Here is a 16,082-nt window from a genome sequence, read left to right on the forward strand (position 1 = left end):
GAAGTGGGGGAAACCTAGCATTAAAGACTATGGAGGATTTGGATGATGAAAAAGAAATATTTCTTCTCCCCATGCTTTCTCTTGTGATCATTAGTACTGCCCACTCAGATCTACTATTGTTCGTTTCTCATGAAAGAGGACTACAGGAACGGAATTCAAATATTGTGACTGATATTTCTAGAGACTCATAGTACTATTTCCCCTATTTTTCTTAAAATATATTGCAAATATTTGAAAGGGATCTGCCTTAGACATTTACTAGTTGTGAGATTCATGAGCAGCTATCGCAAATGAGAAGATTTGGTGTAGAGGTGGTTTGGATGTGATTTTCCACATTTCCAATTTTTTGAATTGGCAGTTCCAGATTTTTGAAGGACCATTAAGGGGAAGGGGGAATTAACAAAATGGAAAGGCTGAAAGTATTAGAAATACACACACACACACACACACACACACACACACACACACACACATTAGAGCTAAGATTTATGAACTCCATTCTCAGAGATTTAACTATTGCTATTATTCAAGTGATTCCCAAATTTGTATCTTCAGCCCTGACTCCTCATCTGAATTCCATATTTATATTTCTGTGTATGTAGGGAATATGCCCATGGATGCCCTCTCAGTATTTCAAAATAACCTGTTCAAATTAGAATTTATTATTTCTGTCTTACCACTAATCTCTATCTCTTCTTATTTCTCTGTTGTGTTAATTGTACCATTTCCCATGTCATTGAAGTTTAAAACCTTAGCATCATCTATCGCTCCTTCCCCTCCCTTGTTCTCCACAGCCAGTCAGCTACTAAACCCTATTCTATCTCCATAGTACCGTTTTCCATGATTTCCTCCATAGGAAGTGATTATTAGGTACCTGTGTGGATTTCCATTGCAACCAAACTATTTCAGGCCATTGTAACAAATAGCTTATATCTGTCAAATTTAACAAGTTATTAATAAAATCTCTATGATCCTTTGGAACTTTTTATCTCCTGTACAGTTCTCTACCTATTTCAATCAAGTGCCACAGCTCATTATTTATTGAATATTATTTGACTGTGTCCATTCCCTTCATGGGCTCTGCCTGGAATGCTTAATTTCAATCTATCAAAGTCCTCATTGCTTCAAATGCCACATCTTTTATGAAGACCTCACTGATCATAGTGAACAAAAACATTTCTCCCTTTTTATTTTTTCTGTACTATTCTTGTGATACTTAGGATTTTTTTGCATTTTTATGTGATTTTTTGTTTATGTGTCTTACCTTCCCAGGATAATAGAAACTTAATATTTTTTTGTGAAAAAATTATTAATGAATATTAGTTTTTTGTTTTATTGATGTTTAGTTTTTACATTACAAACATTGATAGATTCCCCTCCCCTTTCCTCTTTGTGATAGATCACTTGTAGCAAAACTCTCAATATTTATTCATCACAAAACTAGAATCATGAATCATCATTAAATTGATCTTAGTTCTTAGAGCTTTTAAAGGTATTTGTTTTACAGGGTTATTGTATAAATTGTTCCCCCTCTCCTCATTTCATTCTTCATCATTTTATAAAAGTTCTCAAAACTTTCTATTTTTATAATGTTGATGCATAATATAAATTGCTCTTCTGGTTTTGCTTATTTCATTCTGCATTAGTTCCTATGAACCTTTTCATATCTTTTGGAATAATCTATTAACTTTCTTATGATATAGTAATACCCCACATTCAGATGACACAATTTATTCAGTACTTCCTCAAATCATGGCCATTCCCTTAGTTTCCAGGGAGAAAAAAAAAGAGAAATTCAATTTAAAAAATTTTTTGGAGAATGTAGAAAATATTTAGGAACTTAATCTCCAAAAAGCACCAAAGAATTATATAAATTCAACTACAAACAACTGTTTACAGAAATAAAGACTAGGTAATATAAAAAAATACAAGATTACTTAAATCTATAGACACATTTAATGTCATACCAATCAAAGTAGCTCAGGTTTACTTTATAGTACTAGAAAACTATTAATGAAATTTATATGGAGGGGAAAAGGTAAAAAAATCTAGAGAGAAACAATGAAAAATGAAAAAGGAAGGAGGCCTCAAGCAAAATGTAGTAGAAATTATTAAAAACCATTTGATATTCATTACAAATAGTGAGCTCAATCAGTGGAACAGATGAGATACAGATGAGACACACAAAATACAGATGGAAACGTAACTAAAAACTTAGTATTCAGTAGACAAAAAGATCTTAGCTAGTGACATAAGGACTCACTATTTGATAAGAACTGGGAAAATTGGAGAGTAGTAAGGAAGAAATTAGGTTTAAACATGTCACAACTTAGAGATACTGCTCTTTATAAGACTGTATTTGAGTATTCCTATTAAGATGACAATTGAACCATTGTTAATATGTCCATGATTCAACTTCCCAATGGTGAAATGAAAATAACAGAATTTGTTTTTATCAAGAGAAATTTGTGTGGACAGCTAGTTATTGTCTTAAGAACTTTGTATATATAAGGTGGTATGTAAATATTGATAGCACCACAGTAGAAATAAATATATTTGACCAATAGAAAGAAATGGGGTAGAAAAATCATGACTCAGGTGATCCATATATATACATATATATAACTAATCAAGAAATCAGATATCTTGTGGTTTTTAGATTATGAAATTATTGAACCCTGTAAGGGTCAATAAAAGAATAAAAATGCAGTGGTTAATGTGTGTGCATGTGTGCACTCCCAAAGAACCTGGACATAGTTCAGAACAGTATCTTTGTATTTATTACTGATTCTCCAGAGGGAAACTTTCTCCTAAAAGGTTACTTTCAGAATGATCTCTGGAAAATTAATCAACCTCCTGGTTTATGAGATCCTAGAATTTGCTGCTTTTTCTATCCCAACACTTGTGGTAGCAGAACAATTTGCCTCAGCTTACCACAAGACAAAAAATTCTGCCGAGAAGACATACTATTGGCTTGTTGTGTCTGTTTCCATTGCTTATGTGGCACTGATAGCATTGATGGTTTGGATTCCTGTGAAAGTTCTGTTATATAAAAAGCATCATCTTTGTACCAAAATAAAACAATGGTAAGTGTGTCCAGGTAAGACATCCAGCAAGGGAACTGGGGATTAGGTGGAAAACTCCTATGATGCTTCCATCAAGTTGTGAACTGAGACTTGTTGTCATGGGTCATATTGTCTGGTTCTTTTGCCCTTCTTTGAATCCTTTTCACATGGAGTAAGTGCTTCTAATCTGAAAAAATTCATTCCTCTGAAATTTTAGAAAAGGTTTGCTGTGCTGGAAAAAAAACCAATTTGTTTCTATTACTTTTATTATTAAATTAAACAACAAATACAGACATTTCAATATACAAAGAATACAAAAAAGATTGTCTATACATCTGAATTTTTTAAAATATATTTTGAAAGTGTATATTAAGGTTAAAAGGATAGCAGTAAAACTACCTTTTTGTCTGTCTCTTATGAACTTCCTTTTGTTCTGTGAGTTTTAAAATATTTCAGTGATGCTCTTTTTAAAAAAATTTTGTATCAGTTATTATTCAATTATATCAATACTTAGGAAATGGTATATATGATGAAAGTATTGTTTTTTTTCTAAGGAAGAACACGTTACAAATTGTTTCTGTTGCTGCATCATTTCAGTCATATCTGACTACATGATCCCACTGGAGTTTTTTTGGCAAAGATCCTAGAATGGTTTGCTATTTCCTTCTCCAGCTCATTTGACAGATGAGGAAGCTGAGGCAAACAGGGTCAAGTGATTTTCCCAAGGTCACACAGGTAGTAAGTGTCTGAGTCAGGATTTGAACTCCGGAGGATGAGTCTTTCTAATTAGAATAAAGTTAATATGAATTCACAATAATTTCCGTTGTAATAGGACTTGAGAATTAATTAGATTACATTAAATAATGGTGTTTAATTGCTGAGAGGCAATGCAGTATATTGAATAGAAGACAGACTACATGCAGATTGACCTCAGTACCCAAGCCAAGAGACTAGTTAATCTACACAGGTGAAGGGGCCTCCTCACCATTGGTCCTGTTTCTTGTGCATACAAAATCATACACAGCTGTCATAACCTTAGATGCCAGAAGCTAAAAGTTGAATTTTATTTTTATACAACAGTAAAGTTATATGACTTTTTGTTTTCAAAATCTACCTTGCATTTTGATGGGCTATCTGTATTTTTTACATATTAGTATTTTTATACTTTTTATATTTTATATAATTTATTGGCCATTTCTCATAAGTTATGACATAACTATTCTGTTATGTTGATAAAGTCTGTATCACTTGAAAATGATTGCTTTCAATAGCCTCATCCTGGATAATGCTTTTATTCTTTTATTTTTATAATTTTCAGTGAACAATCTTTCATTTTTCTTCCATCCCTTCTCTCCCTCCCAACTTTTGTTATAGAAAAAAATAACAAATAATTATAATCAAGTAAAACATTCCTGCATTGATCGTGTCCAAAAATGTGTCTCATTCAGAATCTTTTGGATAACATTTTAAAATAAAAAAGGCAAGACAATGAAGTTACAGTTATAGAGGCCACATTTATACACCTTTAAGCAACCCTGATACATGAAGGGGGAAAGCATATGGATTGAATTTCTCTGTTCTAATATAGTAATATATACTTTAATAAACAATCTGACCTTTTCTAATGCATTATTTATGTTCTCTGGGAAAATGTATATTTTCTATTACAATTATTTTAATTTTGAAGCTAAACTCTACAGAATGAATAAGAGATCATATATTTAGAAGCTTAATATACTAATATACATATTAGTCTCAATGTCAAATAAGAAAGATTAAAAATAGCAAAAACAAAGGCCTTCCTAATGGAGGAAGAGAAACAGCAAGGTTGAAGTACAAGGTGTCTATGAACACCCCTAGATACTGAATGTAATCCCACCACCCATATTTGGATCCCTATATACTGTTCAGTTATTGTTCAGTCATTTGTTTAGAAGCAAAACCCACAAACTATCTTGCAGCTTCCAATTCATTGGACATTTGGACTTTTGAGAAGTTTGCCTTATATCCATTTATTTCCAAGGATTCCTAGCAGTTTAGGGGACTCGCCATTTTCATTACCTAAGAATTCTCTTCTGAGCAGGTGGGGACACAGATAAGTAGGACCATTTTCTTCCTGCAATATTAAATTTAATATTAACTTTAAAAAATAAATGATAAGAGTTCACAAGTATCACAATCTTCTCTTTCTGTTCTTGGCATATTGAAATGTTATATGTTGTTAAGTTGATGAGAAAAACTCTAAACTCAGGTAGGTCAGTACCCCACAAATTCAGAGGAACCCTATTTAAATAAGGAAGTTTCGAGGCCCTTGATAATAGGGATGGTTCCCAATCTACAAATTCTACTAGCCTAGAAAGGACTGAGTTTCCTAGGATTTCCCTGAGCTTGATTTAAATTTGGGAAACCTGGCGGTTATTTAGGTCAGCAACTCCCTTATAGAAGGGAATCAGGAAATAACAGGTTGGATGCTTCCAGAAAAGAATAAGAAAGGAGGCAATTTATCAAAACATACTTTTTTATTTTCCTCTCTTCTGGGCTAGGGATCCTATAACATTTTTGCATTTCTCATTTCTATTCAAGGGACCTCTTCTGGGCATGGATGGGCCAACATTATGAATAAAACTTGCATTTCTTCAGACCATACTAGGAAGTGTGCTTGGTGCTTTCAAGTTTCAATTTGCTCTTAATAGGTGTGACTTGGCAAATTATTAACCCAGTTTGCCTCAGTTTCTTCATCTGTAAAATGAGTAGGAGAAGAAAATGGCAAACCACTTCAGTATTTTCACCAAGAAAAATCCCAAATGGGGTTGTTAAAGAGTCAGTCATAACTCAGAAAGACTAATCAAAAACAATAAAAATCTGCTCTTTTATTATTTTCGCCTGTTCCCCCCCAAAGATCAGTGTTTTGAATCAGACATAAATCCTGTGAGATTAGCAAAATCTTCCTTATTTGCTTTGTTCTCAGATTCTGAAGTCTTGACCATGATTCTTGTTAATTAAATATGACAAAATGAATGTCACTTTGTAAGCTAAAAGTTCTACTGACTGAATGCATATATTTTCTTCTGCTCATTTTTCAGAAACTTTTTCCCCTAGAAGAATAATTTGGGATGTGCAAGAGCATGTCCTCACTTTGAAACATTTCGGAAATGGAAATAAGGAAGCAAGAACTTCTTAGAAAAACTGTCCTTGGACTAGCAAAATATAACAGGAAGTGATAATCCTGTACATTATGGCTTTTTGCTTATTTGCTTGTTTTCTTTTTTTGCTAGGAGACCTCCTTTGATGATGTGTATAGTATTCACCACACTTCCATGCTTTGGATTTTCTATAGCAGTCACAGAGGTGTGTATATGAGACTGATTTTCTGGTCTAGATTAACTTTGGACTTTGAGAATGTGGACTTGACTGAAGGGTGCTCCAGGGCTCTGATGAGCCCCGCCCCCCCAATATCTCTTCCTTATTTATTGCCTTTTCTTTTCTGACCTTAAATTCACTGAACTATGGTTAGAACTTGAAACAACCTGGGGGTCATCTAGGCCAGTGGTATCAAAATCAAATAGAAACAGAAAGACCAGATATAGAAGTGGAAATTCCCATTATTTTGTTGTATTTTAAATAATTTTGTTAAGCATTTTTTAATTATATTTTAAGATTTTCCCCTGAATTGAGTTTTGTAGCTGTTTAGTTGCATCTAGTCCAACTGCGGTGTTTTTTTTTTTCACAGAAGAGAAAACTGAGGCCGTAGAGGTTGGGTGATATGCCAACATCATCCAAGTAGGGCAGAGCTTAACTTAGATTTGAACCCAGGCCCTTTAACTCCACATTCAGTGCTCTTTCACACACTTTGAAATTCTTTTCATAATTCCTACCAATAGAATCATTTTTATGGACAAGATGAGAATAACATAAAATTTGGACTTGGAAGTGACATCAAGGATCATCTTGTCCAAGAGCTCTTAATTTGTGTGTCAGAAACCCCTGTGATCTTTTGGTGAAGCCTCTCAGACCCTTCTCAGAATAATGTGATTACACAAGGTGTCCCAAAAGTTTTAATCCAGTTTTAAGTTATTATAGTTTATACATGTAGGTATACATATAATTTTTTTAAAGATTAGAATTATTAAAGGTGATGCAGTGGATAGAGCACCAGACCTAGAGTTAGGAAAACCTGTGTTCAAATGTGACCTCAGAAATTTAGCTGTGTGACCCCTGGACAAATCACTTAACCTCATTTTCATAGTTTCCTCATTTCTAAAATGCGCTGGAGAAGGAAATGGCAAATATTCTAGTATTTTTGCCAATAAACCCCCCCAAAGGGATCTCTAAGACCTGAAATGACCAAACAGCAACAGTTATCAATATTTGTTTTACAAGTTCATGCTCCCTAGATTAAGAAGAACTTTGTTTTTGAGATGAGTCTCAGAGGGGATGTCATCCTTAAAGCTACACAGGAGGTGGAGCTCATATTCAAAAGAGGACTCTGCTTTTGAATCCAGGTCTCTTCATACTTCAAGGTCAGTGCAATCTTACCAGAGGGTCAGGACTATGTCAGGGCAAACCATATGTTACTGAGGATGGGGAGGACGGACCTGGGGAATCTCTTTTAATCTGCACAATTTCCATATTAACTTTGGGTAATGGTCAGGCCCTGAGGGCATTAGATAAAGCCTACTTTCCCTCTGTTATAGAAAAGTTGGAGGTGGGGTGAGAATGTGAAAATAATAAGCTTTGGGTGGCAGAGGAGTGAGGGAGTTGGGGTGCACTGGTGCAAAAGGGCACACCTCTATGGAATATTTCCATGTGGGACTTAGAGAAACAGGCAGTGAAGGAAAATAGTGAGGTGTTGTTTGAAGAGGAATGCCAGAAAGAAGGAAAAGAGAAGTCAACTGGGAAAGAGAGTCTTCATTGGACTTTGACCACTTGGATAAATTTTCTAAAGACTCAACCTCCCAATGGACATTGAAATCTTCTGATATTAGACTTATAGGAATAATTTATCACATAACTTTTAATTCTGTGTTAGAAGTTTATGTTATATGAAGGCATATATAACCATTACTCATTGGCATTTGTTTCTAGAAACCGTTAATATTTCAAGTTATTCAGGATGAAAAAACAAGCATTCTAAGTAAGGCAGGAATTACAACAGTTTTGTGTCATGAACTTTGAAAGTCTGGTGAGCTCTCTAAATCCCTTCTCAGAATAATGTTTTGAAATACAGTAATAAGATTACGAAGGAAATCAATTATATAAACTATAATTATCAATTTTTTTTCTAATTTCATGTTAAGAACCCCTGCCCCAAGAGATTTTGGGGAGTCTATGAACTTCAATAGAAAAAAATGACATCTTTATTTTCACTGATGTTTAGTCAAAATTTACCATTTCCTACACTGTTGCCCAAAGAGTCCATGATGCAAAAGATTAAGAACTCTTACTTTAAGAACAGTTTCCAGTTTTTCTATTTTCGTGTTTGTTAAGTCTGAATAACAAATATGCCAATTACTTTGCATTCTTATTCTACTTTTATTATGTGTCCCCAAGTAATAAATCATGAAACACAGAGAACATTGTAAATGCAGAATATTAAGCTTGGGGATAGGAAGACCTGATACAAATCCTACCTCAGACAATGATAATAAAAATAACAATTATTATTATTATTATTGCTAATAATAACTTAGAACTTATATAACATTTTAATCTTTGTAAAAAATTTTACACATAGTGTCTCATTTGTAGAGTAATTGGTCTTATTATTCCCATTTTCAGATGAAGAGAGAAACTGAGATAGAGAAGTTATGATATTGTTCAGGGTCTTGCAGCTATCAAGAGTGTATGGGGCAGGATTTGAACTTTGCTTTTCCAGACTCCCAGTCTAGTCTTATCTCTATGCTACTCAGTGACTTTGGGCAAGTTGCCTAAGCCCTATATGTTTTAGGAGACTCCTCAAGAGTTGGTAAGTCAGATGGGTTGCAATCTGCATTGGTGGTGGAAGATTCTTAAATTGATGAAATAATGCAATCTAGGTTTTCTTGTGAATTTGGACATATATGAACAACTAAATCAGGGGCTAATGAGTAAGGTTGATTGTCTCCAAAAAGTAGACTTAGGCAAATTCACAATATTATTGGACCAATGTTCTATGGGAAACTAAGAACATTTTCTTTGAACCATACACAAAAATCAGAAAACATTAATTTACTAAGTGTCTACCACAGGAGTCCTATAATTTTAGTAGAACTCATCAATACTGAAACTGGAAAACATATTTGGACAGTCATGAAGTTATGTGTGAAAATTTAAAATTCAAAGAGCATTCATTTGATATAAGCTTATTAAGTACCTGTTGAGAATTGAAGATAAAAAGATGCTCCATTTCTTGAGGAACTTCCAATCTATTAGGGATGAAAAGCATTGGCGATGACATAAGTAGAATGTGATTAGAACTAATGAGACATCATCACCAAAGGTCATCGGAAATGGTAGACAAAGAGATTGTTTTTGCTTATGACAGATGGTAGATCATAGAAAGCTTTTTGGGAAAAGTTGGCATCTGGTTTGGGTATTGAAGAAAGAAAGAAAGGTATTTCAGTGGGCAGTGATGGGGACGGACTGTGTTAAAGGCATGGAAAATAGAACTTATATCCATCACTTTCTTTATATTCTTATTGCCACCATATAGAAACTCAGGGTTAGAGAGGAAGTAAGATTGATGGAAATTGTTTCCTTATGGGCAGGAAATTTTTGAGCCATTGATCTAAAGTTGGAAGGAAGCTATTACAGGAAGTTCTTTAGTTGAATTCCTCATTTGTTTTAATTGAGGAAAACTACCCAGTGGAAGTTAAGGGACTTGTTCAGGGTCATGCAGGAAATAGGTGTAGGGGATGAAATTTGAACTTGCACTCTCTGACTCCAGAATTACTCTTTGTTCCATTTTATCATCACCATCACCACCATCTACCTTGTGCCAGAAACTCTGCTATTTTACAAATATTATCTAATTTGATCCTTTACCATAACTCTTGAAGGGAGGCGCCATTTTTATCTCCATTTTACAAATGACAAAATTGAGGCAGGAATAGAGCTTAAGTGATTTTTCCAGCATCACACAAGTGGGTAATATCTTAGGCCAATTTTGACCTGGCATCACCCCTAGTGTTTTATCTCTTCACTCTCTAGCTGCCTGTAAAAACAAATAAATCATTTCTTTTTATTGAATTATTTTCAGGTATTAAATACTCTGACAGAATCTAGAACTTTTAGAAGCCCATACTTTACAGATGAAGAACTGAGACCCTGAGGGATTATCACTTGTACACAGCTAAATGATGGCAGAATAGGATTCGAATTCAGGCCTCTTAAGTCACAATTCTGTGTGTGGTCTCCACTGTCTGTTGGTATCACACAACTAAGTATTTGGGTCTGCTTTGTAACCTTTGCCATTTACCTTAACTAGAGATGCTTTCATTGGGTGACACTGATGGAGATGGAATTTTTAGTTTCTCATTTTATTTATATTTTCATTAATTTCTTATTGAAAAAGTTTTTTTATGCCTTTTTATCCTTTGATCTACAGTTAATTCTAATCTTCCCATGGAAACATCTTTTGTAAGAAAGGAAGAAAAAACAAATGAGTTCTTATTAAGTAACATTACTTTAATAATAATAATAATAATATTAATATAAAATAATAATACCCAAGCAGGGCAGCTAGATGTTACAGAGGATAGAGTTCTGGGCTTTTGGAATAGGGATGATTAATCTTCTGAGTTTAAATCTGTCTTCAGTCACATACTAGCTATGTAACTCTAAGCAAGTCACTTATTCTTTTTTGCCTCAGTTTCCTCATCTGTAAAATGAGCTAAAGAAGGAAATGGCAAGCCACTACTTATCTTTGCTAAGAAAACCCCAAATGGGGTCAACAAGTCATATGTGAGTGACAAATAACTGAACTAATAATAAAAAATGTGCCAAACAGTGTGCTTTAACACTTTACTGATATCTCATTTGATCCTCCCAACACCTCTGTGAGGTAAGTACTATAATGATCCTCATTTTCCAATTGAGGAAACTGAGGCAAGAGTCAAGTGACTTGCCAAGGGTCACATATTTGGTGGGTCTAAGGTCAAATTGCTTCTCCCCCTAGTATTACTATTTCTAATATCAAGACTCCTCTTTTCCTTTGTCTTCCTCCTACTCTCCCTCCTTTTAGTATTGCTAAAATACTTATTAGTATCCTCTTCTTCATAACTAGCAAGCCCCCACTGGTGTGCACATCATTAATAGTCAGCTAGTAGGTAAAATCTTCATTTCCTGTAGCCCATTTACTAATTGCACTTCACTTAGAGAAAGGTCTTCACACTTTATAAATGGATCACTGGATAGAAACACTTTGATAATCAATGAACAATTCATCATCTGTGACTGATTGAACTGGGGGAGGGAATGAAATCACCTTTTATGTCAGTAAAGTTATTTGGATATCCAATTCCACAGTGGCAAAAGGTATTTCAATGAAGAATGACAATTCTGTAAATGTTTCTTATTGATTTCCTTAAAACAGGTCCAAAAGAATTCAACACTTTCACAAAAATTCAGCATGCCTGAGTCCTTACCTGACTTACCAGTATCATTGGTTCTGACTTCCTTAATTATTGTTGATATAATAGAAAAATTGCGGAAATATCCTCTCAAAGGAAGACCAATAAGTAAGTAATACTTAGATAGCTGATTTATTTTAAAATCTGCAATATATGGTAACGTCATACTATTTCAACTTTTCAAAAGTCTGATGCTATGCATTTAGCAGAGTTTATTTACATATTTACATGATAGAAATTAAGTAAGTGCTTTTTATTATAATCAGACAGGAGAGAAAGAATGGCTTAAGTGGTGTATTTAGTTCCTTCTAGATTGCTCCAGATGCATCATTTAAATTTATTTCATGTCATGGGTCACAGATTACTCACTTAGTCAAGATTTCCTGGAAATGTCTTCATTTTCTACCATAGGGTTCCTATCACAAGCCACATGATTCTGATTTGTCTGGAATAGCAAGGAAATTAGGGGTTCTGAGTTAAGTGGATATTCTGAATCATTCTTGAACTTCAGTAGTTTTTAGGAAATTTCCTGAATTTTTCGTTAGCTTCCAAATAAAACATCCAGAATAAGAACTTTTCCCCAAAACAAATTCTTCCTGATTTCATTGTTCCTCTTGTGATACCCTGATTCCCCTAGCCTCTTGGGTTTAGAGTCTGGCAAATAGTAGGTACTTAAGAAATATTACTGACTGATATCTTTCCCATTTCTTGCTTCCTGATGCCTGTGATTTTAACTTCACAACATCTCTCACATCTATTCCCGCTGCCAAATTCTAGTGACATCATCTGAGTAGAAGCCTTCATTGCCAACCACCAACTGCAACAACCTCCCTTTTTCTTATTTAAAATAATTCAATCTTATTTTATTCTGAGATCTGAATTCTCTCCTTTCACCTCCTCCTCACTCCCTAATTGAGAAAGCAAGGAAAATAACCAAAACCAACAAAAATATGTATAGTCAAGCAAAATAAATCCCCCACATTAAACAAGTCCTCCCAAAATTCATGCCTCAATCTGCCCTATAAGTCCATTTCTCTATTAAGAGATGCATAACATGTTTCATCACGAGTCTTCTGGAATTATGATTGATCATTTCTTTATCAAAGTTCCTAATCTTCCAGAGTTGTTTGTCTTTATAACACTGCTACAGACCTATAACAGACTTGTTACCATTCTCTTTCCCACTTGAGTTTGTCCTTCAGACATATTTTCCCCAAGGTATGAATGTGATCCTATAACTTCTCTGCTCCAAACCATTTAATAGCTTCTCATTTTATATTGAGTAAAATTCATGTTCTTTGACCAAGCGCTGGAGGCTCCTCACCATCTGTCACCACACTCTACCTTTACCTTCTTATCTCATATTACTCCTTACATTCCATATCATGATTAAAATGAACTACTTGTTAATTCCCTATTGACATATTTTCCAATGTCCACATCTTTGGTGAAACTGCTCATTATGTCTAGGATGCCCTCCACCTGCTGCTCAAGCTTTGTGATTCTTACATATTAATAATATTTTTTTGTATCATAGTTATTTGTATTTGTGCCACATCTCCTTATTAGGCTATTGGTTTTTTGAATGGAGAAAATATCTAATCTAGTATTTATAAATCTCTCAGTTTCTAGAACAGTGCTCTGAACATATAGTAGGTTCTTAAATGTTTGCTAAATGGAACTGAACAGAGTTCTAAATAATATCATGCATTTATTTTCTTTTATTTTCATTTACATCTTTTAATTTAAAGTCATATTCATTTCCAAATATGCCGCTTTGGCCTATCCAGAAATCCATCCCTTATAACATATTTATTTTTATTTTTATTTTTTTTGCAAGGCAATGGGGTTAAGTGGCTTGCCCAAGGCCACACGGCTAGGTAATTATTAAGTGTCTGAGGTCGGATTTGAACCCAGGTACTCCTGACTCCAAGGCCGGTGGTTTATCCACTACGCCACCTAGCTGCCACCCTTATAACATTTTAAAAGAAACAGAAAAGAAGGTTCATAAAAACAAATTATTGATTTATCTAATAGTATATACAGTATATTACACCCACATTGGTTTTATTATCTTTCTTACTTTTCTGTTCTTATTAAGTCATTCTTTTTGTTATTTTATCAGTTCTTACAAGTCTTTCAATACTTTTTTTGAATTCTCCATATATGTCATGTCTTCTGATTTAGTAATAGTCTGTTAATTCATATATCACAATTTGTTGATTGTTGACTGATCCCAAACCTAGCTCAGATTCTCTTTGACTCTCACTTTAGCAACTTGACCAAAAAAAGGAGAGAAATTTGCCATAGGTTAGATCATTTAGGAGGTAGAATCATTAAAACTTGGCAACTAAATGAGCATGTGGGATGTGGCAGATAATTCAAAGTTTTGAACTTTGGATATAGCACTTTATATCTTCCCTAGTATCTACCACAGTGCTGGTAGACAGAAGGTGCTTAATACATTCAATACAAAAAATGCAATTTTGAGTCAAATTGAACTCAATTACTTCATAGTTTAATCTGTCTTTTATGATTCAGAAGGCAATTTGTGTATATTCAGTGCCTTAATGCCAGTGATCTGAGCATATAGGATTGCAAAAACAGAAGGCTTCATGAAAAAAGCTGATTTCCTAAACAGAACAGGAGTCTGTGATTCAGAGGTGAGGGTGTAGAGCATTCCAGACACAAAGACATCTAGGGTAAAGCCACGGAAACTGAAGTCAGTGTGTGTCCATCTGTGATGAATAGCCAAGAAACTCTAAAGGGAGTGAATGATCCAAATTTTTATACCCTAAATGTTGGCACCCTTCATCAATGTCCTGGAATTGTCAGGTAGCTGACAGACTCTCTTCAACCTTCCAAGTCCCATAGGCATGTGCTAGTACAATGTTTGTGAAGAGGAGTTCTGCCTCCTTATAAGGTCTTTCTCAAATCTTTTATTTTTAGATGGCTTCTAATTCTCTCATTTCTTCATATGATGTTCCAGTATTTTAATCTTTTTAAATTTTTTTCTGGAAAAGGGGAGCATGTCTACCCTATTGCCTCTCCTGTCCCCAGTTCTTAAAGCATTCTAGTATTTCACAAGGGAGAGCAAGTTGTATCCACTTAATGGAAGATGATCCCATCTTGGATTCCCATCTGTTCTCCCCTCCGATCTGTAGACAGATTAGGCTCCAGGAACAGTTGCGCTTTAATATTTATTCTGATGCCATTCTGGAAGTAGATATCATTTTGAAGTGATTTTTGGATCACTTGACCAAACAGAAGTAGGATCAGACTTTTCCCCCCTGTTATTCATAATCTTTCAAAACTTCCTTGGGGGCGGCTAGGTGACACAGTGGATAGAGCACCGGCCCTGGAGTCAGGAGCACCTGAGTTCATATCTGGCCTCAGACACTTAATAATAAGCTAGCTGTGTGGTCTTGGGCAAACCACTTAACCTCATTTCCTTGCAAAAACCTAAAAAAAACCCCCAAACTTCCTGATATGAGTTATACCTAAAAGGTAAAGTTATTGCAGCCCTTTCTACAGATACCAAAGAGTTTAGGGAAGTAACAACCTGATGAATGAAAAACTTAGAAGGCTACCACCTAATCCTTAATGTCAGCATCCTCTCCTTCAACAATCCCTATGATGTGATAGGGCAACACAGACTTAGGGATCCATACAGTAGTTGTCTTTTTACTGTTGTGTCTCTGTGATTGTTCCCTGACCCTGCCTTCACCCCACTATCCAGTGACAATAAGAATCAGAACTCAAATTCCTTCCCTCATCCTTCCCTGATCCCCCCAACCCTATGAAAGAGAAGGTATATTGGATTTAATATCTTGCAATAGCAGAACCCAGTCAGAAAACTAAAGAACAGAGAAAATTAGGGGCAAGCACTGGTATCTGTATGGAGCTTCTCCAGGCTTGAAGGAAAGGGCATTGGTATTCAGCCAAGTTTAGTTCTCCCCTTCCAGAAGTTCGAGACTGAAACCAGGGACAAGTGAATTCCCAGGTAAGAGAAGACTAAGATAGTTCTGAGGTCTAAGCCCTGAGAAATCTGCCATCAAACAGGAAAGAGGAAATTAGATGATTCTAGGGATACATACTTGAGATGTAGCATTCTTATGCCATCATGAAAGCTTTTTGAAAAGCAAAGGTACTTTAATTCTATAAATTGACATCCCCAGTGTCTGACCTATAGCAGTCTTAATAGATACTTGTTAATTGATTACTTTTTATATCATAATTTCAGTCAATATGGTTTTATGTGATGTTGCTGTATTTATAGTTAATAAAGAAAATTGTTTGTGAGCAGTCATTTGATTTTTGAGTTATTTCTCTTTTATAATGTTTGTCCTTCATTTTCGAAGAAGACCACAGCATCAGGGTGGTGATGCCATGACAAATATGAATTAGA

General features: G+C 34.7%; 1 protein-coding gene across 2 annotated transcripts in view; it reads left to right on the plus strand.

Annotated features, from left to right (window-relative positions):
* The first annotated feature begins 1,405 nt into the window (after nt 1–1,405).
* LOC141493681 (transmembrane protein 236-like) overlaps nt 1,406–16,082 on the plus strand; it is a 38,002-nt gene continuing 23,325 nt past the window's right edge. Inside the window, exons 1-3 of one of the 2 annotated variants that reach the window (XM_074195068.1) lie at nt 1,406–3,086; nt 6,341–6,413; nt 11,638–11,782. In XM_074195068.1, coding sequence (XP_074051169.1) covers nt 2,830–3,086; nt 6,341–6,413; nt 11,638–11,782 — 475 coding nt within the window. In that variant the 5' untranslated portion in view covers nt 1,406–2,829. Of the gene's footprint in view, nt 3,087–6,340; nt 6,414–6,442; nt 7,586–11,637; nt 11,783–16,082 lie in introns of those variants that run through there. The other variant, XR_012470284.1, reaches the window with a different exon arrangement.

The sequence above is a fragment of the Macrotis lagotis genome, chromosome 7, assembly GCF_037893015.1.
Source record: "Macrotis lagotis isolate mMagLag1 chromosome 7, bilby.v1.9.chrom.fasta, whole genome shotgun sequence".
NCBI classification, from domain to species: Eukaryota; Metazoa; Chordata; class Mammalia; order Peramelemorphia; family Peramelidae; genus Macrotis; species Macrotis lagotis.